Genomic DNA, 24,673 nt, shown 5'->3' with positions numbered 1-24,673 from the left:
TGCGCTTTGCCGCCTACTCCGCTCCCTCACGTCGCCGGAAGTGACGCAAAACGCATGGCCGGAAGTGGAGGTGGCGGCGTGAAGGCAGCATGGTGGCGAGCGGCGCGCACCGGGCCGGGCCCCTGAAGCAGCAGAATAAGGCGCATAAGGGCGGGAAGCACCGCGGGACGGCACAGCGCCGAGCTGGGGGTGAGGCGGGGCGGCCCGTAGGGCTCCCCACCGCGTTCCCGTTAGCCTTATCGCCGCCTGACCGCTCTCTCTCCGCAGGCCGAGTCTCCGTCAAGGCGCTGCCGCACCGTCGGCGCCGAGATCTGAACAGGGTGGATCGACGGCACCAGGCGCTGCAGCTCCGCAGACAGCGCAAGGAGGCGGTGAGGGCTCGGGGGTTTTGGGCCTGGCGTGGGGAACGGCTGGTGGGATGGGGTGTGGGGGTAGCTTTGTTGGACCGGGCTGCTTTGGGTCTAGGAGCTGGCTAAGCAAGCGTTATAGGATCGAGCTGTGGAGCTGCAGTCTCGATCAGGGGTGTGAGATAGGAGCTGGATCTGGGATGATTTTCATGCCATGATCTTTGCCCATAGGTGCTAGCAGAAAAGCGGAGCTTGGGCAGCAGGGATGGGCCCCCACATCTTGTGGTCGTGGTGCCGCTGCACGCCAGGGCTGCAGCACACGATGCCCTCCGCCTGCTGCAGAGCCAAGATTCGGTTGTTGTCCACTTGGATGAGGGAAAAGCCGGCAGCTTTGCCATCCTTTGTCCCCGGCTCAAGCAGCGCTGGCGGTTTGTGACAGCGCAGGCAGGTGAGGAAGTTCGTGTGGGTCTCAGTTCTGTACCCCCAGCAGCCCCAGTAATTGAGGTGTCTTGTATGCAGGGGATCTGCATGCCGTCATGGACCTAGCAAAAGTTGCCGACTCCCTGCTTTTTGTCTTGGATCCTGTGGATGGCTGGGACAGCACAGGGGAGCATTGTCTCTCTTGCCTTTTTGCCCAGGGGCTGCCCAGTTACGGTGAGATGAAAATTCAGAGCTTCTACTGGGGTACAGGGTGAGTGGGGTGACTGAGGGGGGGCTTACTGTTGCAATAAGTAGAAGCTCTGTATGTTAGTAAGTAATCACAGGCCTTCTGGCTGTTCTGTTTCTGAGAGCTGGTCAGGTAAATGCTGTCTTATTGTCTTACTCTCCTGGTAGGGCAATGCTGGAGCTCTAGGTTTAAGTCTCAGATGTATGGTGGTTATTAGTATTGCAATGGCTGTCCAGTTGTGCAGAGCAAAAGGAGTGAGTTGGTTTCTTGCTGAGTTAAATTCCCAGACCCTTATTTCCATAGTCAATTTAGTCTTAAAATCTTTTATCTGAAGATAGAAAATCTGTCTTTTTTTTTTTAATGGGTGAAACCGCCTTTGTAACTTGTGTTGTCAGACGTTTTTTTTTTGGTTATTTGAGCTGCAGGCATCAAAGTTAGCATTAATGCTTTGTGAAAGGGGTATAAGGAGGTTTGTGCTCTGATGAGGAACTCTGTTCTACGTCCTTTGTAGTTCTTGCTGTCCCAGGGGGCACTGATGTGCCACCAAAGAAGCGGATAGATGCCAAGAAGAAACTCACCAAAGCTATTGAGAAGTGGTTTCCAGAGGTCAAGCTCTTTCCCCTAAACACAGAGCAGGAGTCCTCGGTGCTGCTGAGGCACCTTGCTACCCAGAAGCAGCGGCATCTTGCTTTTCGGGACAGGCGGGCTCACCTGCTTGCCTATGCTGCTGAGTTTGTGCCCAGTCAGGAGTGTGACCAGATTGGGACCTTGAAGGTGTCTGGTTTTGTCCGAGGACGGACCCTCAATGTGAACAGCTTGGTGCATATTGTGGGGCATGGAGACTTCCAGATGAGCCAGGTGGATGCCCCCCCCGACCCTCTCTCTTTGAATCCCAGAGTGGTTAAAGGACAGAAGAAGAGTCAGGACATGGATATGCAGGTTTGTGGGACATCATGGCTTTGCTGTGCCCGTTAAAACAGTGTTTCTACACTTTCATTCAGAAAGTATGTTTGGTTATGGGTGGTAAAGGGTGGGGGAAAAAGGGAGTTTTATCAGAAGAGGCAGTAGGTTCGTTTCCTGCCAGTGAGCTGTGGCTCCCTTACAGCATAACTGACGTTGACACTGGAGGGAGTTTGTGCTGTTTCTTGGATATTTTCTGGTAGCAAGGGCTGTGGGAGGAGCTGTCCTTGGCTTTAAACTGGTTATTAGCTTCAGATGGATAGCTTTACAGCTGGGGACTCTGCTTTTGCTCTTCAGGAAGACTCTGCAAATGGTCCTGATGAGATGGAAGAAGATGTTAAAATCCTGATGAAGGCAGATACAAGCAAACAGGAGTCTTTACAGTCAGAAGTGGTTCCTGATCCTATGGAAGGGGAGCAGACGTGGCCAACTGAAGAAGAACTGCAAGATGCAGAGGGTGAATAGCAGCAGTATTTCTGTACCTTTTCCTTGTCCCTGTTACAAAGGCTGTCAGAAGCCACCTGCTGGTGGGATAGCTGAAGGTGGCTGTGGAGAAACAAGCTACTGGGAACCAAGGGATTTTTTGTGACTTCTGTTCCTGGTTACCCTCACCTGACAGCAGGGCTGGCTGATTTGCCTGACAACAGGGTTACATTTTAGCTGCCTTTTCTAGGCTTTGACAAATTCTGTTCTGGGAAACAGTGACTCGGCTCTAGAGGTTGGCTTGGTTCTTCTGGTGTAAATGCTGCTGAGCAAAAGGAGATTTGTACCTGTATTAACCATTGGTGTAATTCCCACAGCATCTCAGAAGGAGAACAAAAGGGTGGTGAAGGTCCCCAAAGGTACATCCAAGTACCAGGCTGCGTGGATTGTTGATGAGGGAGAAGAAGGCAGTGAGGAGGAAGAAGAAGAAGATGATGATGATGATTTTGGTGATGATATGATGGAAGAGGCAGTTTCCCAGGTAATTCCTAAGAGCTGATACTGCAATTGATCTTCTGGATACTGCTGTATAGCCTAGCTTGGTCCTGTCCTCGTAGCTTTCCCTATGTAGGAACACAACACTGAGATAAGACTTGCTTGGATTTCCACTGTTAAGCCTCTCACATCTATCCTGCTACTTCTGGTCTGCTAGATACCAAAATGGGGGACTGTGTTGTAGCTATGAATCACACTGTGCAAATAGATACGGGATTTGCTGCAGAGACATAACAGAGTGCCTGTACTCCTGTGTGTCAGGAGGGAGGAAGCAGTGGGGAGGAAGAAGAGCTTGCAGAGGAGGAATGTGAGACCGTGACCATGTCTGAGTGCGTGCGGGATGACCAGTATGATGAGAAGGCAGAGGAAGATGAACAGATGCTGGAGAAATACAAACAGGAGAGGATGGATGAGATGTTTCCAGATGAGGTGGACACACCACGTGATGTGCCTGCCAGAGTCCGGTAAGAAACTACATGCGGTGATGGGAGAGGAGCTGGAAGGGGTTCTCCTCTCTGGTTTGCTGAGGTAGGGCAGGAAGCCTGTGATGTCCTAGCCGTGATGTCTGAACCTGGCTGAAGGACTCTTCTGAAGATGAACCCTTAGGCTCTGAGGCTTCCAGGGGAGATGCTAGCTGAGGCATTGTGCCACTCCTTGGGGCAGAAAGAACATGTCCTGAGCTGGGGGAGAGAGGAGCAAGGCGGAGTCCTAGCGTTAGTCCTTGTGCATTTGTGAATCAGTTTGTCTTTCCTGTTGTCTGTCCTTAAGGTTCCAGAAGTACCGAGGGCTCAAGAGCTTTAGGACTTCTCCATGGGACCCTAAAGAGAATCTCCCAAGGGACTATGCAAGGATTTACCAGTTCCAGGACTTCTCCCGAACCAGAAAGCACCTCTTCCGGCAAATAGAGAAAGAGGAGACTGAAGGAGCTTCGGTAACTCCACTGGATGCTGTTCTTGGTTCCCTGTCTAATCCTGGCCTTGTATCTGTCCTGACACTTTTTTTTTCTACTGCAAGAAGTATTCACAACTGATGCTCTGTTGGCAGGTTGGCTGGTATGTTACACTGCATGTCTGCAACGTCCCCGTGTCAGTGATGGACAGCTTCAAAGAAGGGAAGCCACTAGTCCTGTTCTCGCTGCTTCCCCATGAACAGAAGGTGACTAAGTTGGGCTCTGTTGATTCCTTGTGTGTGTGCAGCTCTTCATGTGATTCCCCTGATGGGTTGGAGAGGTTTGGGCTAAGATTTCCACGCACTGCTTGCACTTTGAAACCAGATCTTCCTGTGGTCAGAGCAGCCTGAAGCTTCCAGAGGTTTTCAGACTGGAGTATCTGGCTGGTTTGCACTGATGACCAGCAGCCATCTGGGAATTTGTCCTTGTTGCAATGTTTGCTTTCTGCTCTTGATGTTATTTGCCAGCCCTGCTGTCAGCTTCTCACAGCAATGTCCATCCTGCAGATGTCTGTGTTGAATTTCCTGGTGCGGCGGCATCCAAGCAACAGTGATCCAGTGAGGGCAAAGGAGGAGCTGATCTTCCACTGTGGGTTCAGGCGCTTCCGAGCTTCCCCTTTGTTCTCCCAGCACACATCAGGTTTGTGAGGGGACTGGTGGGGAGAGAACAGGTATGGCAGGAAGTGGGGCCAGGGTTTCTAGGGCAGGAAGCCTGTGATGTCTTAGCCACAACGTCTGAACCTGGCTGAAGGATTCTTCTGAAGACATGCACCAGGGCGCTGAGGCTTCCAGGAGAGGCACTAAACAGTGGGGAGCAGGAGGGCTTGGGCAGCATGGTTTTCTGGTTCTGGCAAGGCAATGGCAAGTTCCATGCAGTGAGCTGGCAGCTCAGAGGATCATGTTAATTCCCAGACACCCTATGCCAGCAGGGAAGTGCTGTGTGTAGCCTGCTATCTTTCAGCACAGAGCCCCTTTGCTAGGAAAGAAGGAGTTCAGTGGGGTTTCTCAGAGCTCTGAGGACTTTTGCTGGACTGAACTTGGTCACTGCTGTTCTATCCTAGCTGATAAGCACAAGCTGGAGCGTTTCCTGCGCCCGGATTCTGCCCTGGTGGTGACTGTTTACGCTCCCATCACTTTCCCACCTGTCTCAGTGCTTGTTTTTAAACAGAGAAGTAACGGTAAGTTGGATTAGTGCTGAGAGTGTGTTAAGAAATATATGTTAGCAGGCTTTTCTTATACTTTTACCAAGAGTGCATCTATTCATAAAGTGTGACTTGGAAAAAAAAGAAAAATACATGCTGCTTGAGAAAATTAACTGCTTTCCTTCTCTGTTACCACTGGCACCTTTCTTCCTGCTGGGGGGCTGCTCTGGGCCTTGACCGATGTGGTGAAGGGGGTTGTGGTGAGGGAGGTGGTAATGGAGTTGCATTTGGTCACGCTACCCTGGTGTGTTAATTAATCTGTCTTGCAGGAATGCACGACCTCATTGCCACGGGTTCTCTGCTGGCTGTGGACCCGGACAGAATCATCATCAAGCGGCTCGTGCTCAGTGGTCATCCTTTCAAGATCTTCACCAAGGCGGCTGTGGTGCGGTACATGTTCTTTAACAGAGGTATGGCCTGTGTATGCAGTGGGAAGAGGGGATGTGGAAGCAGAACAACTGTGCCTTGTGTTTCTGTGGCAAAGCCTGTTGCTTATGTGCCATTTGTGTTTTGCTCTCTAGAGGACGTGATGTGGTTTAAGCCAGTGGAGCTAAGGACAAAATGGGGTCGTAGAGGGCATATAAAAGAGCCATTAGGTAGGTTTGGTTCTGTGTTTGTCTCTTATGATGAGCAGGATGTGGTTTTCCTGGGGAGGAGTGACAGCTAATGGCCTCTTCCGCTCTTTCCCTAGGGACCCATGGTCACATGAAGTGCCACTTTGATGGACAGCTGAAGTCCCAGGACACTGTGCTGCTGAACCTCTACAAGCGTGTTTATCCTAAATGGACTTATGACCCCTATGTCCCAGAGCCAGTGCCGTGGGTGAGGAGTGAGAGTGCACTGCCAGGGCAAGAGGTGGAAATGGAATAAGCCTCCAGGCACAGTGCTAATGCAGTTTGTGCCTCTCCGGCTGCTTTCTCAGCCTAAGCACACCGTACACACTGATGTCCTGGACATATCAGTGCCCAGGGTTTGTACTGGGGCAGCTGTCTCAACAGTTGGTGCTTAGGATAGATTAATTTATTTTAATGGAAATGTTTTTCAAAAAATATTTAAGTCTCTAAGTCTTGGTGGTGGCGGCCAGCTGTAGAGGCCAAATGGGAATCTGTCAGCACCCTGCTGTTCTGTGAGCCCTATGGCTTGCTGGGACTTTGGTCTTCTTGCTCTGCCACAGCAGTGGGTGAGAGGATTTTGCAGTATCAGACAGGAGTTTGTTGGAGGTTGCTGATGACAGAGAAAGGTGAAACAGCAGCTGGGCAGTGGCTGGGTGCAGTCTGCTTCAAGGTCTGTTCCAGAGCAGGATGGCTGGGAAGGGGAGAAGCAGCTGTGCTTTGCTTTCTGGCTCCCTGTAGTCACCCTTTGCTTTGGAACCAAGTGATTCTGGGCTGCAGAGACCACCTCCATCTTTCCTTACCCCTTCACAGAAGCTTTCAAACCTCTGGCTTTGTTCATCTGGTTTTTAGTATCGTACAAATTCAAAGCCAGGTTCCTGCCACTGGATACGCTGCTCTGTTCTCAGTCTCCGTCCCCAGGGAGGTCTGTGAGCCAGGTCAGGGAGCTCAGGTCCACGTTTCCTCCACACAGCACGATGCAAACATTCTCCACCTCCCGGGGGACTGCCTGGAACTGCTCTGAGAGCACGGCTGCAACTCCCACACCCGCTGTTGGCTCAATCAGCAGCTTCATCTTTTCCCACACCAGCCGTGTGGCTCGCTGTTGGGACAGAACAGCAGCTGTCATCCCAGCAGCAAGTACGTGCTCCTCTAGGGCTATGGGGGGCACTGCATGTGCATCTGGCTCTGCAGCACTTTGGGGAGGGAGAGCAGAGTTTCCACCAGCTCTTTCCAGCTGGAAAGAGTGTTGGTGTTTGCACAGCTGCTGTGGTGCGTAGGGTTTGCCCTGAGAGAGTGCAGGGATGAGAACAGAGGAGCAGAGCTTGGGTGGAGCCAGCTGCCTGCTGGCAGCTACTGGGAGGGGAGGCAGAGAGTGCTTACCTTGATTTCTTCCTCTGAGACGGTCAGAACATCGTCGACCAAATCCCTAATGATGGGCCACGTGTTTTCTCCAATACTGGTTTTAACTGCATCAGCAATGGTGACTGGGTTGTGGCGGTTGGGGGTCAGTTCCCCTCTCAGCTTGGACTGGTAGCAGTCATCTGCATTGCGGGGTTCAGCAGCAAACACTTTCACATCTGGTCTCAACGCCTGCAGAGAGCAGGAGAGTCACTGTGTTGCTCTGAGTGCCTGTGCTGTGTTGCTGTGCTGGCAGGGGGCTGTGGTGCACACCCCCAGGCAACCCGGATTTCTGTTCTTAGAGACAAGCTGCCCTGACAAAGGTGGAGATACAACCATCATCTCTAAGCTGTGCTGTTACTTACCTTGATGGCTACTGCTATTCCTGCAATCATTCCTCCGCCCCCAACAGGAACCACCAGTGCATTCACCTCTGGTGCCTGCATAGAAAAGAAACGTGAGCATTTCTATAGCAGCTCTTGTACCCTTGTGCTACATCCCCTCACCTGCTCTAGCACCTCCAGGGCAATAGTTCCCTGCCCCGCGATCACGGCTGGCTCCTGGTTGGGGTGCACCATGACTCCTCCTGTCTCTTGGACCACGCGTGCAGCTGTCTCTGCTCTGGACTAAAGGCAAAGCACAGCAGTTGGCCCAGTAGGACGGGAAACCGTGTCCTCAGTTGCTTCCCCCCTAACTCCTTCCTTACCTCATCGCTGGGCTCGCACGGCACGAGCGTGGCCCCATAGGCACGGATGGCAGCTTGCTTACAGCGCGGGGCTGTGCGGGGCACCACGACGTAGGCAGGAATGCCTGTTGGAACAGTTGCGGGAGGGAATTTGCATGCTGCAAAAGGGGAATGGAGCTGGGCCGTGACCGGAGAAGGGAGAGCCCTCCTGCTGCTCCGCAGGGCTGGGGCTGTTAGTGGAGCAGAGCTGAGGTGTGCTGCTGTCTGCCGCACAGGGATACGCCTTATATCTCACGCTCTGCGCGTTGACCTTTTCCCCCACGCGTTACCTTCATCCCGGGCCGCACGGGCGAGCGCCTGCCCGTGGTTCCCGCTGCTGTGTGTCACTACGGCGCGGGGCCGCTCCCGCCCTGCCTTCTCCGCGTCCTCCACGAGGATCCTGACCGCGTTCAGCGCCCCGCGGATCTGCAACGAGACGCGCCGCTGGGATCCGCTCCCCGCCCCCGGCGCCCCGGCACGGCACCGTCCCGTCACACCACCGTCCCGTCACACCTTAAAGGAGCCGGTGCGCTGGAAGAGCTCGCACTTGAAGAGCAGCTTGCGGCCGGCCAGCCGCTGCAGGGACCCGCAAGTCAGCACGGGCGTGCGCCGCACGCGGCCCCCCAGCCGCTTCATCGCCGACTCCACGTCGGCCGCCCGCACCGAGCCCATGGCCGCGCCGCTCCCGACCGCGCCGTGCGCATGCGCGCGGTCAGTCGCCGGGCTCCGCGCGAGAAAGTTTGGCCCCGCGCGGCCGCCGTCCCCTCCCCGGCACGAAACAAGATGGCGGAGGGGCTGGAGCGCGTCCGCGTCTCGGCCGCAGAGCTGCGGGACATGGTAGCCGCGCAGGCCCGCGCCGGGGCGGCAGGAGGAGCAGGTGAGGCGGGCAGAGGGAGGAGGAGGCGGCGGGGTGCCGCCGTTCGGCCTTTTTGTCTCGCCTCGCCTCGCCTTGGCCGTGCCTGCTCTGTGGGTGTGTGCTGGGCCCGGGGCCGCCGTTGTTGCTGCGGTGAGGGAAAGCGGGGGTTCAACAACGGCGGCGCGGGGGGAGCGGGCACGGAGTGGGCACTGAGGGCGAAACGTATTGTGCCCGGGCTGTGCTGTGTCGAGGCTGTGCGCTGCGTTCTGTGTGGCGTTTTGTGACGATGTGGTTATGGGGAGAGGGAGGAATATGCTGTGGGTTGTAAGCACGGAGGGGGGAATGCCGCCCTGAGAGCAGAGCGGTGGGGCTGTGCCTGGGGTTGGGGGGTCCTGCTGTGCTGAGCTTCTCCAGGAGCCCCTGGCTGTGCTTTGCTTTGTGGCACAGAGCAGATCGGGGCCGGGCGCTGTGCTTTGTCTGTCTGTTAACTCGGTGGTTCTTCGGGGCAAAACCTGCTGTGGGATGTTTTGTAAGCGAGTCGGGTTCAGGATTTGGTCAGCTTTGTCAGGCTGCTTCATTTCCTGCTCTCACTCGTTGATTTCCTGTGAGCCTCAACAGAGCGTTTCACGTGCGTTCTTTTGAAGCAGCTTTCAGGGTGTTTTTAATACTTTGCCTTCAGATAATGTTTTTCCTTGAATATTTGTTGTGAGCTTTTCTCATCCTCGTGTGCTTTGTGATGGGAATAACTCTCTTTCACTTTGGATATGGGGAACAATTTCTTCTCAGAAAGAGCAGTGATGTATTGACACAGGTAGTGAAGTCACCACCCTGGAGGTGTTCCAGAGCCATGGAGTTGTGGCTCTTGGGGATGTGGTTTCTTCAGTGGGTGTGGTGGGGGTGGGCCAATGGTTGGATTTGATGATGTCAGAGATATTCTCCAGCCTTAACATTCCTATGTTTTTCTCTATTTTTTTCCTAGAAAACATGAAAGAGGTGAAGGAGCCACGGCATCGCAAGGACAACAGGCGCCCAGATCTGGAGATTTACAAGCCTGGCCTCTCCCGATTGAAGAGCAAACTTGTGCCACCAAAGCACGAGGCCTCTGAGGAGAGGAGCGGAGCTGAGGAAGGCAAGGGGGAGAATGGCCCTTCAGGAGGAGGGTCCTTCAGGAGAAGGGCCTCCAGTCATGGAGAACTTCAGCATGGTGACAGCCACAACCAGAATGGTCCTTCACTGGGAAACGACGAGGCAGAGGTTAAAGGTGATCTTCAGAGCCAGGAGAACTCGTGCACGCCGCGTGCTGTGGATGAGTGTTGTGCCAAGACCACGAGGAGAATCAAGAAACCGGACCAGCAGATCTATCAGCCAGGGAAGCGCCTGCAATTAGTTGCTAAAGAAGTCGCCCTACGGTTGGCTACTGAGGAAATGACCTCTAAAGTGGAACAGCTGAGAGTTGAAGGTGGTGAAGAGGCCGAGAAAGGTTCTGCAGAAGATAACAACAAGAAAACCAAGTCAAACAAAGAGGACAGAGAGGGAAACCAGGCAGGAGACGGAGTGAAATCATCTAGGACGGATAAAGGAAGACGACTAGAGCGAAGTGACCGGGTGAGGAGGGCACACGATGAAGTGATGCAGGGGAAGCTGGGCGCTACCAAGCGGTATTCCCGCTCTGACAAGCGGCGGAGCCGATACCGCACGTGCAGCACGAGCTCAGCTGGAAGCAACAACAGTGTAGATGGAGCCCCGCTGGTGGATGGGATGGAGAGACGGCAGGAGCGTGCTAGAATACGTCCTAGGAAGCAGCTCTCTGCATCCTCCACTGACTCCTTGGATGATGACAGAATTGATGAGGCAGAAGCGTATGTCTCTAACAGGATTTCAGACAGGAAAAAGCGTTCAGAGCAGAGTCGAGCTTCTAGGAGTGAGAGTGAGTGGAGCAGCAACGGCAGGGAAGTCAAGGGACACTTCCGAGTCACTTTTGACAGCAAGACTATGAACAGGGATGTCGTTCTAGCAGACACAGATAAAAAAAAGCCCCTGAAGGCTTTTTCTGGTTGCAATGACTCGGAGACTCTGGAGGCGAGGAGCCAGAGCAGAGAGCCCCAGGGGAGGGGCCGTGGGATTCTGTTCCTGCCTGCCAACACAGACCTGTCTGCCTGCTCTGTGGGCTCCCCTGAACCCAGTCACCCTGGGCCTCGGCTGCTGCTGGGCGGTGCTGGCAGTAAGGGCTCCCGAAGCCGGGGCCGAGGTGGCACCGCTCGCAGGTTGTGGGACCCCAACAACCCGGACCAAAAACCCGCCCTGAAAAGCCAAACCCCACAGCTTCACTTCCTAGACACGGATGATGAAGTGAGTCCCACCTCCTGGGGGGAAGCCCGCCAGGCCCAGACGTCCTATTATAAGTTCCAAAACTCTGACAACCCCTACTATTACCCTCGGGCTGCCGGCCAAGCTCCTCAGTATCCTTACAGCGGGTACTCCCTGCAGTATCCAATGGGTCCAAGCAATGGTGTGTACCCAGGAGCCTTTTACCCCGGGTACCCTGGCCAGACAGGGCAGTACATGTGCGGCCCGCTCACCCCAGCACCTCTGAGTCCTGAGATGGAGCAGCAGATGCGGAACATGCAGCAGCAGGAGCTCAGCAAACTCCTCCGTGAGGCTGGGAACCAGGAGCAGCAGCTCAGCAATCTGCTTTCCAGAGATCGCATCAGCCCAGAGGGGCTGGAGAAGATGGCCCAGCTGAGGTTTGTGGCTGAGTCATTTCAAGAGTAAATTCCTAACAGAGCTGTTGTCCATGATGTTTTCTCACTGGGGATCTGGGGGATGGGGGGCATTGATATCTGAGGGATTGGGGCTATAGTTCACTATCTTATGATGTGCTGGGGGGTGTTAATCATGTGCCAGGGGTGTCTGGATATCAGAAAGAAACTGTGAGCAATTATCTCTTTAGCTTAGGCTGAGGGTTAAATTGTGGCTCCTCATGGTTGTGCCTGTGCTGAAGGCACATAGGGGAGCAGGACAAGCACCTGCTGCAGTTCTTGGGTTCTTCTTGCTAGAGCTGGGCTCCCTTGGCTCCAGGGCTCTCGTGTGCTTTTGGTATTTGCTGGTGTACTTTTGCTTTATTACCAGCCTTTGATTTCTGATTTGCATTGCTGGCTTCAGTACGGCAGCTCTCAGCTTGTGCTTGCAAAGTGTTATGTGGATTCCTGGTGCTGTGTGGCAGTGACAGCACTTTCTAAGTGCCACTAGTTTTGTTGTTGACACTGTTCAGCCCTGTGACATATGGCAGTCCACTGGGGATGGCCTGGTGAGGGCAGCCTAGCAAGAGGAAAGTGAATCTGGCACTCTGGAGGGCAGTTAACATGACTGGAGCAAGTTTCTACTTGGCACCTACCACATTTACGTGTGGTCTTTGGGGCTTCTCTGGAGGCTTATTTCAGAGCTGACTGGCAGTAAATCTGGCAGCTGAGCTCTTTTCAGGGCTTGTTCTGCATTTGAGGGACTCGCAGCACAGACCACAGAGAGGGGATATGTGTGCACTGGTAACAGCACTGGAGGTTTCAGGTTAGGATGAGAGAGGCTGTGCTGCCGTGGCTGGTGAGGGCTGCCCTTCCCCAGAGCACAGGTTCAGTTGGTCCCTGCCCTGCAGCAGCGTGTATCCATTTCATCAAATTGTGTGTGGGAGTTCTGTTCCAGTGTCTGGGCTGAGCTCTTGTTAGTTGGTGAGGGGAACGTGGTTTGTTATTCCAGCATGCATTTTGGCTGCACAAAGTGATACGCAGGTCACTGTAATGGCAAGATCTCTTGCTCTTGGGTGCTTTGTGTGCTTGTTCCTGGCCCTTAGTAGCTAGGCTTTGTGGTTGGAAGCAGAAGAAGCCTGTCAGTGTATGCTGTTTTCTGTATTACTTTCAGGAGATAATTAGGTCTTGCTCTTCCCAGAGGCAGAGCTTTAGCAGAGCCTCTTTGCTCTTTGGTGAGTCCTAATCCATTTTTACACGTGCAGAAAGAGAGATGGTCCTTTCAATTTGCTCTGCTGGAGCAGAAGGGGTGTTTGGTTACAAGAACTTCCATCTCTTTCTAGGGCATGTTTGGAAGCCTCCATTTGCCATAGCGTGTGAGCCAAGCCAACTGCTGACATCTCATGCCTGCAGGATGAGAGGCAGCAGGTGGTTCAGCACATGCTCCCTGCCTGCTCTGCCAGGCTGCTGTGTTGACCACTGATCGTGTCTCACTCTAGGGTGGAGATGCTGCAGCTGTACAAGCGGTGCATTTTGATGGATATCGAGTTCTCTGATACCCAGAATGTGGACCAGCTGCTGTGGAAGAACGCCTTCTACCAAGTGATTGAGAAATTCCGGCAGCTCCTCAAGGATCCTCTGGGGGAAAATGCCCAAGAAATTCGGAACAAACTTCTCCAACTTCTAGATGAGGTAGGAGGAGAGAAACACCCCCAGGCTTTGCTAAACTTTTGACTGATTGGTGTTTAGAACAGGTTGGTATAGCTGGACAGCAAGCTACCCTTTGTGGTCCTGCTTATTGCCATGTGTGCCTAAGGCCATGCTTAAGCAAAAAGAATGCACAGGCAGATTACAATTTAGTGCAGCAAGTGTTGGTCCAGGTGGATATTTGTTATAATTTAAACCAGGCTTGCTTTGGCGTGTTCTGTTTTGATGAGAGATTGATTTAAGCTAAAATGAGCTAAGCATCCTTAAATGGAAAGAAACAAGAGCATTCACAGAGGTGTTTGTGCTATCTTTATCAAATTTGCTGAAAAGTCATGCTGTTAGGCACTCAGCTCGGTTTACTCATTGTAGAAGGGAGGCTGACAAATCCAGGAGATGTGTTTTACAGAATTGTGTTGGCAGGAAGGAACTACTGGAAGGCTTCTGTCCAACCTCTTGTTGGAGCAGGACTGTGGCTAACACAAAATCAGGTCAGCCTTGACTTTGGCTAGCTCAGCCCTAAAACAAACTGAAGCTGGAGATCCTCTTGCCTTATTGCTTTCTGAAGAGAACAGCACAAACCAGAGGGAGAAGGACCTTTCCTGCAGTAACTAAAGGACAGCGTTAAGATTTTCTGCTTGTCTTTGGAGAAATGAGAACGACCAAATACATGTGTTCTGCAGGGCACTTCCTTTTTTGATGGCTTACTCCAGAAGCTGCAGGTGTCATACCAGTTCAAGCTGGAGGACTACATGGATGGGATGGCCATCCGCTGCAAGCCTCTGCGGAAAATGGTAGGTTGGCTTTCTCCTGGAGTCTTCTCCTCCTGTTAGTGGTGTGCTGTGTGCTGGACTCAGCACTCGGCGTGCTGCCCTTGCCAAGAGGTGGGCAGCTGTAGTCTGAACAGACAGCAGAGTGTTTGCAGGGAATCTCAGCTGTTAGAGAACATGTTGAGCTAACTCCAGTGTATTAACATTGCTCAGCTTCCTTTGCAAAGAAAGAACTTGTCTTTTTGTATCGTCTCTTTGACTAGGGCTAATCAGGAGGAGGAAGTGTCAGAGGTACCCCGGCTTGGCCTTAGATACTGAACAACTCATCCTTCTGTATATGGAATTCAGAATAATGAATGAGGAAGGCTAGCAGTTGGGCTCTCTCTGACGCATGACAGTGATTGCCCTGAGCTGTGAGTGCAGGTGTGAGAACAGTTGGAAGAGGATATTTTAGTCAAGCTCCATTCCCAGAGAGATGTGTTTGTTTTAACCAGTTTATCTTCCTCGCATTTCTCGTGGACTGAATGAACCACAGATTCTGAAACCTACTTCCTCTGAGCGAGAGCTAGGATATTGTGTAAGGGAGTAGGTATTTGGGGGGTTGGGTTGCCTTTACTGATGCTGAACCAGTGCCACTGAGCCTTGTTTAATTCTGCAGCCTTTGTTTTTGACCTTCAGTTTGTCAGTGACCTCCTCTTAGCTCCTCACCATCCCCATGAACTCGCAGGGTGTTTAGGTGAGTTGGGATGTGCGGCTCCCAGCTGAACAACTGAATGCTTTCTTTCAGGTGAAGTATGCTCTGATCAGTGCCCAGAGGTGTATGATTTGTCAAGGGGACATTTGCAGATACAGAGAACAAGCAAACGATACGGCAAACTATGGAAAGGCACGCAGGTATTGTGTTCTTCACCCCAGGGCTGAGCAAAGCTCCTCTTCTATCTAGTTACAAGGGGTGCATCTCATTTCATGCTTAAGCTTGCCTCTAACCAAAGGAGTCTTTTCATGCCTCCTTCTTGTACTGCAGTCCTGTGTAACTTAAAGGTATAGTGTGAACTGCTTTTCTATCCAAAATCAACCCAGCAGATCCATCTTCCTCCAGCTGTGTGTTGTGGAAGTCGTCCTGTGCTGATCCTGCAGCAGGGAGTGTTCATGCCTCTGAGGCTGGCAAACTGATATATTTTCTGCTAGCTTCCCAGCTAGGAGAGATTCCCATATGTGCCCATATGTTCTGACTGCATCAGAAGTTATTGGCACCTGTTGCTTCCTATCACTCTTGTTTTGCCTGGCATACAGTCCTTCTTCCTGATCTTTTTTATTTTCCTGGAGCAAAGAGTGGTAGTGAGCAATTGAGCCCAGCATGGGGCCCTGAAACCCATAGAAGGTTGAAACAGGGTGGGGAAAGCTGCCTGTTTGTGAAGTGCACTGATATCTTACAGGGCTGGAAGGAGCACAGCGTGTTCATTCTGCATCTGAACAGTGTTGACAGATTTGTGTGGCATGAAATAAGCTGGATAATACAACTGAGGGGATATAGGAGGAAGGAATGGGCTGCATCTTAATGGATGCCACTTCTACTGGGATAATTAAATAATGAGCTAAGCAGCCAGGAAGATTTGATCCCAGCTGCCAAAAAGGCTAAAAAGGGGGAGGAGAAAAAAGTGTCTGCAAATAGCCTGTTTTCTGCCTGAGGCTGCACTGGAGACAACACTCAGTGGAGCTGGCTAAATGCTCATCTTCAGGCTGAGCCAAGAACATTTCTTTCTCCAGCTGTGTCTGCCTCTCCCTCTTGTCCTGTGCCCTGGCTCTGCCTCTCTGTGCTGGGTACAGACTTACTAGCTGTGCACACTCATGCAGGCAGAGGGCACTTGAGCAAAGGGCCTGTTCAGTGCTGGGCTGCCAGTGCTGCAGAGAGAACTTTGTGCCCTCCACAGTGAGGAAGACAACCTGATGCTTTCAGTAACTTTTCCCCTGGTTCTTTCATTCCTCAGCTGGTACCTGAAGGCTCAACAAATTGCTCCCAAAAACGGCCGCCCATACAACCAGCTGGCACTGCTGGCCATCTACACGGTAAGACGTTCATCATACAAAGATGTAGCAAGCACAGGAAGAGCCTCTGGGAAGGCTGTGGGATTCCATCTGGTGGAGGAAGACATTGTTTAAGGCAGCACTTCCAGATGTTTTTTGTTGGTTTTTTTTTTTTTAATTAAAAAAAAAAAACAGAGTTGATGGCAGGGTGTGTTCGGTGGATTCCAGCTGTTGGTTCCTGGCTGCTTTGCTAGACACACATTACTGCCCCAGGCTATCTGCGTTTTTGGGACTGCTCTGTGGGCTGATGAGAGAGCACTTGCATTGCAAGTGGGCTGCATTTAAGGTTTTGCATGAGATTTTTATACTTGACTGCTCTAAGTGACATCAACATGCAGCTTTAGTTTTGCTGGCTCCTCTAGCCATGCAGGAAAGCTTGTTTCAAAGAAGATTTGCAGCAGATAATGGGGGCATCAGCCTGGGGCATGGGGGCTGGTAAGGATCTCATTTACAATACTGAAAAGACTTTTTTGGAATACTAGTTCAGAACTGCATGGGTTAGAAATGCAATTTCCTTGTGGCTGGGAATGACTTTTCTGACTCTGCAAGTGGGACTGAAGGCTGCCAAGTATCCTGCCCTGCTGTGGTGTTCTGTAAGGCCCTAAATGGCTGTGGGTCTCCATGGTATAAAGACTCAAGGAGTGATGTCTTACAGTGTTCCCTGTGGCAGGGCTGTGGGAGAACAGATGCTGAGAGGTGGCTCAAGTGGCAGACTGAGATAAGGAGGGCATCTTTCACCACAGGCAGGAGTCTGGCAAAACTTCCTGTATTCCTGGACCTCTGTGGAGTAATTTCCATATTCATGACAATGTTGAAAGGAGGTGTTTGGTTTTTTTTTTCCCAAACTGTCAGGAATTCAGAATTTATGCTGATGCCCTTTATTGCTATGTCTGCTGAGAGATTTTTTTGTGAGCTTCTGGCTTGGTGGCTTCTGTAGCTACCTCAGGGTTAGAGCAAGCAGGTCTGCAAGCTGTCATGTCAGCTTCCCTCCCTAACCCAGGTGAAACACTTGTGCTGGATGTTGTAGATAGTCGTGAATGTGGATGGAGAAAGGTCCAGCTTGTTTGTAGGACTGCTCTTACTCTGTGAATATCTGTCTCCCAGGCACTGTTGAGGGAGAAGGGAAGTGTATTGAACGACATGGGAAGTGAATGGCGTGGGGGCTTTGCCCTGAGTTTCCCAGAATGAATGCCAGCTCTGAGTCTGGTTGTGTTTTTGCAGAGGAGAAAGCTGGATGCTGTCTACTACTACATGCGCAGTCTGGCAGCTAGTAACCCCATCCTCACAGCCAAGGAGAGCCTCATGAGTCTGTTTGAAGAGACAAAACGCAAGGTGAGTCTTGGAGCCGGGCTGTGGGATGCTGCAGCTGCCTGAGCTGACCCACAGCTGGAGAGCTGCAACCTGGGGAGAACGGTGATGGTGGCTTTTGGTCTTGGAGTTTAACGAGTCTTACTTGTAAGCAATTCCATGTTGGAAGATAAAGAAAGCCTTCCAAATGATGGTATCTTTCTGCCTCTCCACAGTCTGATTTTGGGGGTGCTTAGGCAGCTGAATCTCTTAATTCTGTGTCACAAGCTAAAACAGCGGAGCTCAGTAAGGGCTGTAGGTCACTGTGGTTTGCAGCGTGGCCTCAGCATGCAATTTGATCATTGCCTTATTCCATAGGTGTCCCACAGAGGTGGGAAGGAGAAGCTGCAATTTGTGCCTCAAATCAAAAATGCAGCGTGTTGACTGTTAAACACTGCTAGGAACTGGATGCAGCTTTACTTATCCCATTGAGCAATCAGTTTAAAAAAAAAATATATATATAATAATAATCTCTCATCTGCCCTCTCCTGTAGTGTCAGAAACCAAATTCTGGACTGTCAGTGAGTTACTGTGGTTTTTAAGCTGGGACAAGAGCCAGTTTCTCCGTGTAAATAAAATGATATATTTCTTGAACTTTTATCCCTGGGTGATCTAACAGTGTCCTATCTGCACAGGCAGAGCAGATGGAGCAGAAGAAGCACCAGGTGCTGGAGCTGAGCCCCAGCCATCGAGGGAAGGGCAAGAAGTCCACGTTGCGACAAGTTGGAGACGATGGCACGCGGCTGGAGATCTGGATCCATCCTTCCCACCCCCGCTCCTCTCAGGGCCACGAGTCCGGCAGAGATTCTGAGCAGGACAATGGTCTTGGGAACCTCAGCCCCAGCGACGTGAGTAGTGCAGGAGGCGGCTGCTGGCTTTGGTGTCATGTGTTTGGAATGCAGTGGAATGACACTGGATCTGTTTTGCTTTCCTGTTGCTAAATTTTCCAGTGTTTTGGCTTCCCCTATGGGAGCTGTGCCTGGGTCAGGCTGAGGAGTTGGTGACCTCGTGCCTCTCATGTTTAAAGCATGTTGTTACCATCCATTTCTTGGCAGCGTGCGCTGGTGTGGCTGATATGGAATAGGAGAGGCACAAACAGAAGAAGCAGAAAATGCCTCTTGTGGAGGCTCTAACTTGGGTGAGGTTGCCGGTGGGAAATGAGGTCAGATGCTGGAGACCAGGGTTAATGGTGACCAAGTAGCTCTACTGCATGTTATGGAAGCGGGTCATTTGTCCCATTGCCAGGCGGTTGGAAGTTTGCATTGGGGATGTGAAAACTGCGGTTTTAATTTCCAGGGTATGTGTTGTATTTGCATTGCTTGTTCTGCTGAGAGGCCAGACTCTCTCGTTCCTTCTGTAAGGATTAAAAATGTGACTGACAGCATCCCTCATCGGTCTGTTTGAGCTGTGTACCTTGTAAAAGGAGCCCGAGTGAACTCTGTTTGTCAGGCACTGGAATGTAGGCAAAGACAATGATGGTTGGAAGCTCATTCTCTAGGAATCCTCACACTGCTTTGGCACATGCGGCCTGCAAGAGGACTTGCCAGGGAGCTCTGGACTGCCTGTCCTAAAATGGCTGTTAAGGATGTGAGTTTAGCAGAACTGGGAAGGCCTTCTCTGCATACTGTGAGGCCCAGAGCTTCTCAAATATGATTGCACTTTTATAACGAGTTTGTGACTTCAGCTGGGTGGAACTGGGGCGAACTCTTAGGGCTTTGGAAGATAAGCTCTGGCACACTGCAGCAGCATTTTTTGGATGTTACTGCCCTCGGTTGTTTTCCCTCTCCTCAGCTTCTCTTCTGGAGACCTTTGCTGCCTCAGCATCATTGAAAGGAATGTGCCAAGCTTTAGGGTTTCCATAAATCACTGATGCAGAGCTTTTATATAAAATGCTTTGAGTGTTTTTGAGGCACTGGGAGTTTCTCTTCTGCAGTACTGCCATGTGGGGTAGTGTAGCCTCTAGCAAAGTGGGGGGCAGTGATGTTTGGTCGTTTACAGTGTGATGATGTTTGCTCGAGCTTGCTCTTGGTCTGTGCTGTGAGGGCTGTGCTGGCAATGCATGTTCAGATCTCACAGCTGATCACTACCCTTACTCTTCATCTCTTCATCAGTTTGAAGTATTGGCTCATGGAAGGGTTCTCTCACTGGCTCTGAGAGGCTGCAAACCAGAAACACAAAGGCAAAAGGGCAGGGGGAGTGGAGGGTGCAGGTTTGGGCGCTGTGTTCTTTGCAGCCGAGATTTTTCTACTTGGGCTGCAGTGCACCGTTCCACTCATGTTGGTGGTGCAACTGTTTGTGGAGCTGAACTGTGAGTGTGTCACCAAACTGACCTGGATTAAAAATAACCAGGTGAGGAAGAAATCTTACATCTGCATCACTCCCGAAGTTCACACAATCACAGAATTGTAGGGGTTGGAAGGGACCTCCAGAGATCATCGAGTCCAACTGCCCTGCCAAAGCAGGTTCCCTACAGCAGGTCTCTGAAGTTCCCATGTGCTGAAGCTGGGAGCGGGATAAAAAGCTGCAGCAATTTAGGAGTCTTTTCTGTGCTTTCAGGGGGCTGGAGAGAAGCTGAGGAACCTGCTTGTTGCCACTGTGTGGCACTGTTTGGCCTCGGAAGGCCCTGCGTGGGCCAGAGGAGGCAGCAGCCTCGGACCTGGCAGTGCCTCTGCCTCCAGCAGATGTGTTCCCCACGCGGGCTGGGGCAGAAGGGAACTGCTCTTCTCCCAGGGGAAGTGTGCCAGTGTTTGCATGTCATCATAGGGAAATGAGTCTAAACTGTTTCCTTGCCTCCTGGTACCTTCCTTGGTGGTTTTAGCCCTTGAAAAGGCTGAAGCTGTGTTCTTTCATCTATTCTGACATTTGAGACCTGCAGGTGGCTCCTCAGGCATCAGCTGTTGCTAAGCCAAAGAATGGAATTGTATAGGATAAAGTGGGTAAGTGTTCAGCTTTCAGGAGCAGGTACAACGTAATCATAGAACCCAACAGATCTGACTGCATTCAGGCAGAGGTGTGGGGAGAGGCTGGGCAGGGAGATGCTGAATGCATCCCTCCTGGAACCTGCACATCTGCACACTGTACCTGTCAGAGTCTGCTCCGTGTATAACTGTATGGTGCTGTGGTGCTTTTCTTTTTTGTTTTTTTTTTTTTTTTTTCCTCTGTAGCCCTGTGTAAAAACAGAAGCATCACAGCTTTATTTCAGGGTTAGAAGTGAACTGAAAGGAGTAAATAAGGTGTGACCGCAAGGCTGCAGAAGGGCGGTTCGTGCTGCAGCTATCACTGTGACGAAGGCTGGCGGTGTGCAGGGCTGGCAATTTGCCTTGGCACTCTGTTCAGGTAGAGGATTGGCGTAGCTGCTGCTTCCACTGTTTGCTATGTCGTGTAATTGTAGGTAGATGGAGAACTGGAAGCATGTGCTGCCCGTCTACACCAAGGGCTGTGCATCTTCCCAGTAACCATTTGGCAGTGCTGGCATGGAGGACATGGGACAAAGCAAGCAGGAGAAGTGTTTGGGTTGCAGCCTCCCTTTCTGTGGTTGGGGTTTGTCCGTTATGTCAGCAGCCTTTTGGAGTTTCATTCTGTTTTTCTTTTGGCTGTTTTCTGTGGTCTTTCATACGTTGTGTGCTTCTAGGTGTGCAGTGATTTGAGAGTTCAGACTGAACCGTTGCCCTGCTTACCTGACTTTGTGTAGGAATTCACTAAGAAGAGCAAAAAAAGGAGACTGAATCAGTGGGCAACTATATTGGGCAGCCATATAGCTGTAGAGCTGGAGACTGGAGAGCTGAGTCCTACTTGTTCTGTGCCACTAGTTTCGTTTGCCTTGGGCCTATATTGATCTTAAACGTGATAGTAGTGTCTGCAGCTTACTGCACGGGCTGTGAGTTGGTAAAGTAAACAGGGCATATGTGCTGTCAGTCTCTTGAGAAAGTGTTAATATTACACTAAGTTTGAGATTTTAATCACCCCTGTCAGGAAACGCTGAGTTACAGTTCCCACAGTTGCAGTTGCCTGCTGCCCGTGCTCTGCAGTAGATACTTCCTAATGTTATCACGTAGCATGAGTGCACTCATGAAGATTACTGCATAGTTGCAGCAGGGATTATGGAAGAGAGGTTTTCCCTTGGCATAACAGTAATTGAATAATAGTTCTCTCCAGATGTCTGAATGCTTTGGAATCACTAAAGAATGAAGCCTTCCGGGCTCTGTACGAGAGGTCAATCTTGCAGAGCCATCAGAAGGTTGGTAGAGCCACCAAAAATGCTCCTAGGGAAGTTAAGGCCAGAGTTGAGATCTGTTGTCCCAGCTCTGTGCACTGGTGCAGGAACCTTCCTGTTTCTGCTCAGCCTGCTGGTTAGGAACAGAGGTGTTGCTTTTGCCTGGTGCTGGGTGCTCTTGGAGCAACAACTCTTTTTCATAGGATCATAGAATATCCCAAGCTGCAAGGGAGCCATAGCAATCATCATGTCCAACTCCACACAGGACCACCCAAAAATGTGTTGAGGCTGTAAGCAGCGTGTATCTTTGAGTGTTTGTGTTTTCTTTCAGGTGAATGGTGCTGTTTTTCTCGGCTGCTTCCATCTACTAAGTCCTATAATATGAGATGAGTGCTAAGCATGCAGGGAGATGGTCCACTACCTGAAACCTTCTGGGAGAAGGATGAGGTCACTGTCTTCATAAAGCAGGGGAGATTGTGAGACTTGTCCTTTTTTTTCCTCTAGGTCTGGATTTAGACAACTGAGAACTTATATGACAGTGCCTGCTTGGAGTTATCTTTATGATAGCTTTGGCTGTGATTCTTTTCTTTCATCCTGAGATAAGACATTTGCACAGATTCTCACTTTCTTTCTTAGTTCTTCTCCTCTGCTTAGCTTTACGTGCCACCATTTGTCTGTACACCATGAATGCTACATTCACTTACACCTCTGCAGCCTATTCATGGTCCAAGGTAGGAGAAAGGCAGTTAGGGAACAACTGTGCTCCTGGGGGCTGTCTAAGGCACTGTCTTGGTGGAGGGCACGTGTCATTAGCTGGGAAAAGAGCTGTCCCAGTCAGCTCCTGCACTTTTCACATCCGTTTTTCCGTGGCCGTGTTTGTTGTTTGTCCTCTGTGTCCTTGTTCCTCTTGGGCAGCAGTTGCTCTGCACTGGCTCCTTCTCACAGCTGGTTTCAGGCAGTGCAGCTTTTCCTCTGGGGTTTTACATCTGGAGAGGAGTGCTGCTAGGGCAGCAGTGGGATCAGACCTTCTGTTTATCCGTTACAAGTTTTGGTGGGTGGATTCTGGCCACTGTGTTCCATCAGTGTGTCCTCTGCTGGGGCCAGTCACACTGAGTAACAGTAGTGACCTGTGCTCAGTGCTGGGGTGGCCCTACTGTCACTGCCTGCAGTCCCTAGGAGTGTCTGGTTTGTTAAGGGGCTGCTCTGATGTGAACTGAGCATCTGCGAGCATGGCCCAGCTTACCTTGTGCAGATACCCCACAGAAGCATCCCTGTTTGAGAGCAGCTCCTTTTGCTGTCAGCTTTTTCATTATACACAACCAGAAGTTAATGACAGACTGAAGTGGAAATGATGTATTGCTGTCATGATGGCTGCTCTTCCATACAGGTGGACAAGAAGCCATTTGGGAGACTTGTTAATCTGAGGCATCTGCCCCCCATTCTGCTGCCTGGCTGATGGGTCCAGCATGGCTGGGCAGCACTTCTGGCAGTGTGAAAGCACAGGCATGCAGTACAGCAGGCTCTGCATTCACTGCCTGCCTTCCACTCACTGCTGGGATGCAAAGGGTAACCCTGCAGGCTTGCATGGCTCTCTGAAAGCTCACAGGCTAACTTCTGTATGTGTTATTTACACCCAGCATTGCACACATGTGCAGAGAGTGGAGGGAATAGAAACCACGGGACCAGCAGTGCTCTCTGCTGAAGCCTTTTCTCACGCCTGTTACATGTTGGAGCCGCACCAGGGCGGTGACATAGGTGTGTCCCCAAAGGGAGGGGACACAGGAGGTGGGTTTCTCTCACTGCAGGGTATACCCAAGGTCTCACATTGGGGCGGTGGGTCAGGCTGCCATCAGCACCTTTTTTTGCAGGAAGGCAGCTGCTCTTTGCTCAGGAAGTTCGTCTACGCTTAGTGATGCTGTCTATGGTCTGGTGCAGAATGGTCCTTGCTGTCAGGGGAGGGCAGTGCTTCCTCTCCAGCCTGCTGCTTGCTGCTCTGTTGCCTTGTATTTGACTAGAAGCTTGGCTGTGCTGCAGTGCTCCTCTGAGCCTCCCCTATGGCACAGAGAGAACCTGCGGGGTGGGAACGTTGAATGCTAGCAGTCAACAGAGAGCTGCCCCTCCTTATTCCTGTCCTTTACCCACCACCCACATGAAAAGGCAGCGGGAGATGCCGAATCCCTAATTTTTATGCCCAAAGCAGTACTTGAGAGGGAGAAACCTGGAGTTCCATCTGCCCTGCCCAGCAGCCTCCTTCTCTCACCCCCACAAGCTGGCAGGAAGCAGTTGGGTTTGGTTACTCATTCGTGGAGGTCAGGACTAGGTCTGGGTTTTTTTTTTTCCCCTTTGTGTTTAGGAAACGGTTTACAAACTGTTTTGAGCACGGGGGAGCTGGTAGCGTGCGAAAGAGACTTCTCAGCCTCTGTACTGCTGGACTCATGTTAATTCTCTGCCTTGCCTCCTTTCCTGCAGTCTCTTTCTTGGTTGGCAGCACGAGTATTTCTGAGTGCTTTCCCCAGCCTGCAACCCCTCCACCTCCTAATACGACCTCAGGTCACCAAACCACCTCGGGGCTTTATTTTTACTCGAGCCGTTTGGTGTCATGCGGTGAGATTGGTTTCTTCCCCCAGCAGTGAGGAGCCTTCAGTGCAGAGGAAGTAAAAGAGTGCCAGGCTGCAGTTGAAACTGGTTAAACACTAAAACCACACTCGTAGCCTCTCTGGGCTTGAGACGTGACATTCAGCCATGCAGCTAGCACTGACATTTTTGCCGACCAGTTGTGCACCCCTCTCTGCTTGCATTTATAGCTTCTTTAGAACTCTGATCTTTTTTAACTTCTAAAACCTCCTCAGCTGTGGTTTATGCGTTAGCAATCCAACCAAAAAAGCACGAGACAGAACAAGACCCTACAGATCTCCCATTGATGCTCGGCACCGCTCTGCTAGAGCTCCCAGAGCTCAGGACTGCTCATAGAGCCTGGTTACCCATAGAACGTGTGTGTGCATGTCATGTAGAACCCATGTGTTGCTTTCCAGCACAACCTGACCTTTTGCCACTAAACAGATAGTGAAGGCTAAGCTATGGTAAGAGTTTCCAGAAGTTGGTGTTGATTCTTATTATATATA

The 24,673-nt window shown here is 51.3% G+C and overlaps 3 protein-coding genes and 2 non-coding genes across 7 annotated transcripts in view; 4 read left to right on the top strand and 1 right to left on the bottom strand.

Moving 5' to 3' along the window:
* The first annotated feature begins 64 nt into the window (after nt 1-64).
* On the top strand, nt 65-6,153 carry TSR1 (TSR1 ribosome maturation factor). 2 transcript variants are annotated; one of them, XM_042879480.1, is made up of 15 exons: nt 65-189; nt 268-371; nt 579-795; nt 867-1,001; nt 1,526-1,953; nt 2,272-2,431; nt 2,775-2,938; nt 3,214-3,416; nt 3,721-3,883; nt 3,997-4,107; nt 4,408-4,540; nt 4,962-5,078; nt 5,372-5,512; nt 5,624-5,698; nt 5,794-6,153. In XM_042879480.1, the coding sequence occupies exons 1-15, from the start codon at nt 90-92 to the stop codon at nt 5,970-5,972; spliced, it is 2,430 nt and encodes an 809-aa protein (XP_042735414.1). In that variant the 5' UTR covers nt 65-89; the 3' UTR covers nt 5,973-6,153. The 2 variants fall into 2 exon arrangements, with proteins under 2 accessions (XP_042735414.1, XP_042735415.1); XM_042879481.1 differs by lacking the exons at nt 65-189; nt 268-371 and having other exon boundaries at nt 726-791.
* Nucleotides 3,486-3,578, top strand: LOC122184825. The gene has a single exon (XR_006180642.1). It is a non-coding gene; the product is annotated as a small nucleolar RNA SNORD91 family (small nucleolar RNA).
* On the top strand, nt 4,604-4,696 carry LOC122184824. The gene has a single exon (XR_006180641.1). It is a non-coding gene; the product is annotated as a small nucleolar RNA SNORD91 family (small nucleolar RNA).
* SRR (serine racemase) lies at nt 6,105-8,510 on the bottom strand. Its single transcript, XM_042879947.1, has 7 exons — nt 8,352-8,510; nt 8,129-8,264; nt 7,821-7,924; nt 7,621-7,740; nt 7,480-7,554; nt 7,097-7,306; nt 6,105-6,815 (listed from the first exon to the last, which is right to left on the bottom strand). The coding sequence occupies exons 1-7, from the start codon at nt 8,508-8,510 to the stop codon at nt 6,618-6,620; spliced, it is 1,002 nt and encodes a 333-aa protein (XP_042735881.1). The 3' UTR covers nt 6,105-6,617.
* A 111-nt stretch (nt 8,511-8,621) lies between these two features.
* SMG6 (SMG6 nonsense mediated mRNA decay factor) overlaps nt 8,622-24,673 on the top strand; it is a 90,634-nt gene continuing 74,582 nt past the window's right edge. For both annotated transcript variants that reach the window (XM_042879397.1, XM_042879396.1), the window contains exons 1-8: nt 8,622-8,715; nt 9,674-11,438; nt 12,932-13,124; nt 13,820-13,930; nt 14,694-14,800; nt 15,895-15,973; nt 17,213-17,323; nt 17,974-18,186. In XM_042879397.1, coding sequence (XP_042735331.1) covers nt 8,622-8,715; nt 9,674-11,438; nt 12,932-13,124; nt 13,820-13,930; nt 14,694-14,800; nt 15,895-15,973; nt 17,213-17,323; nt 17,974-18,186 — 2,673 coding nt within the window. The remainder of the gene's footprint in view (nt 8,716-9,673; nt 11,439-12,931; nt 13,125-13,819; nt 13,931-14,693; nt 14,801-15,894; nt 15,974-17,212; nt 17,324-17,973; nt 18,187-24,673) is intronic.

This window comes from Lagopus leucura, unplaced genomic scaffold (genome assembly GCF_019238085.1).
Source record: "Lagopus leucura isolate 7727_CA_CO unplaced genomic scaffold, USGS_WTPT01 Super-Scaffold_100024, whole genome shotgun sequence".
Classification (NCBI taxonomy): Eukaryota; Metazoa; Chordata; class Aves; order Galliformes; family Phasianidae; genus Lagopus; species Lagopus leucura.
The sequence above is the reverse complement of the archived record's forward strand: the minus strand, read 5'-3'. Positions and strand labels throughout refer to the sequence as shown.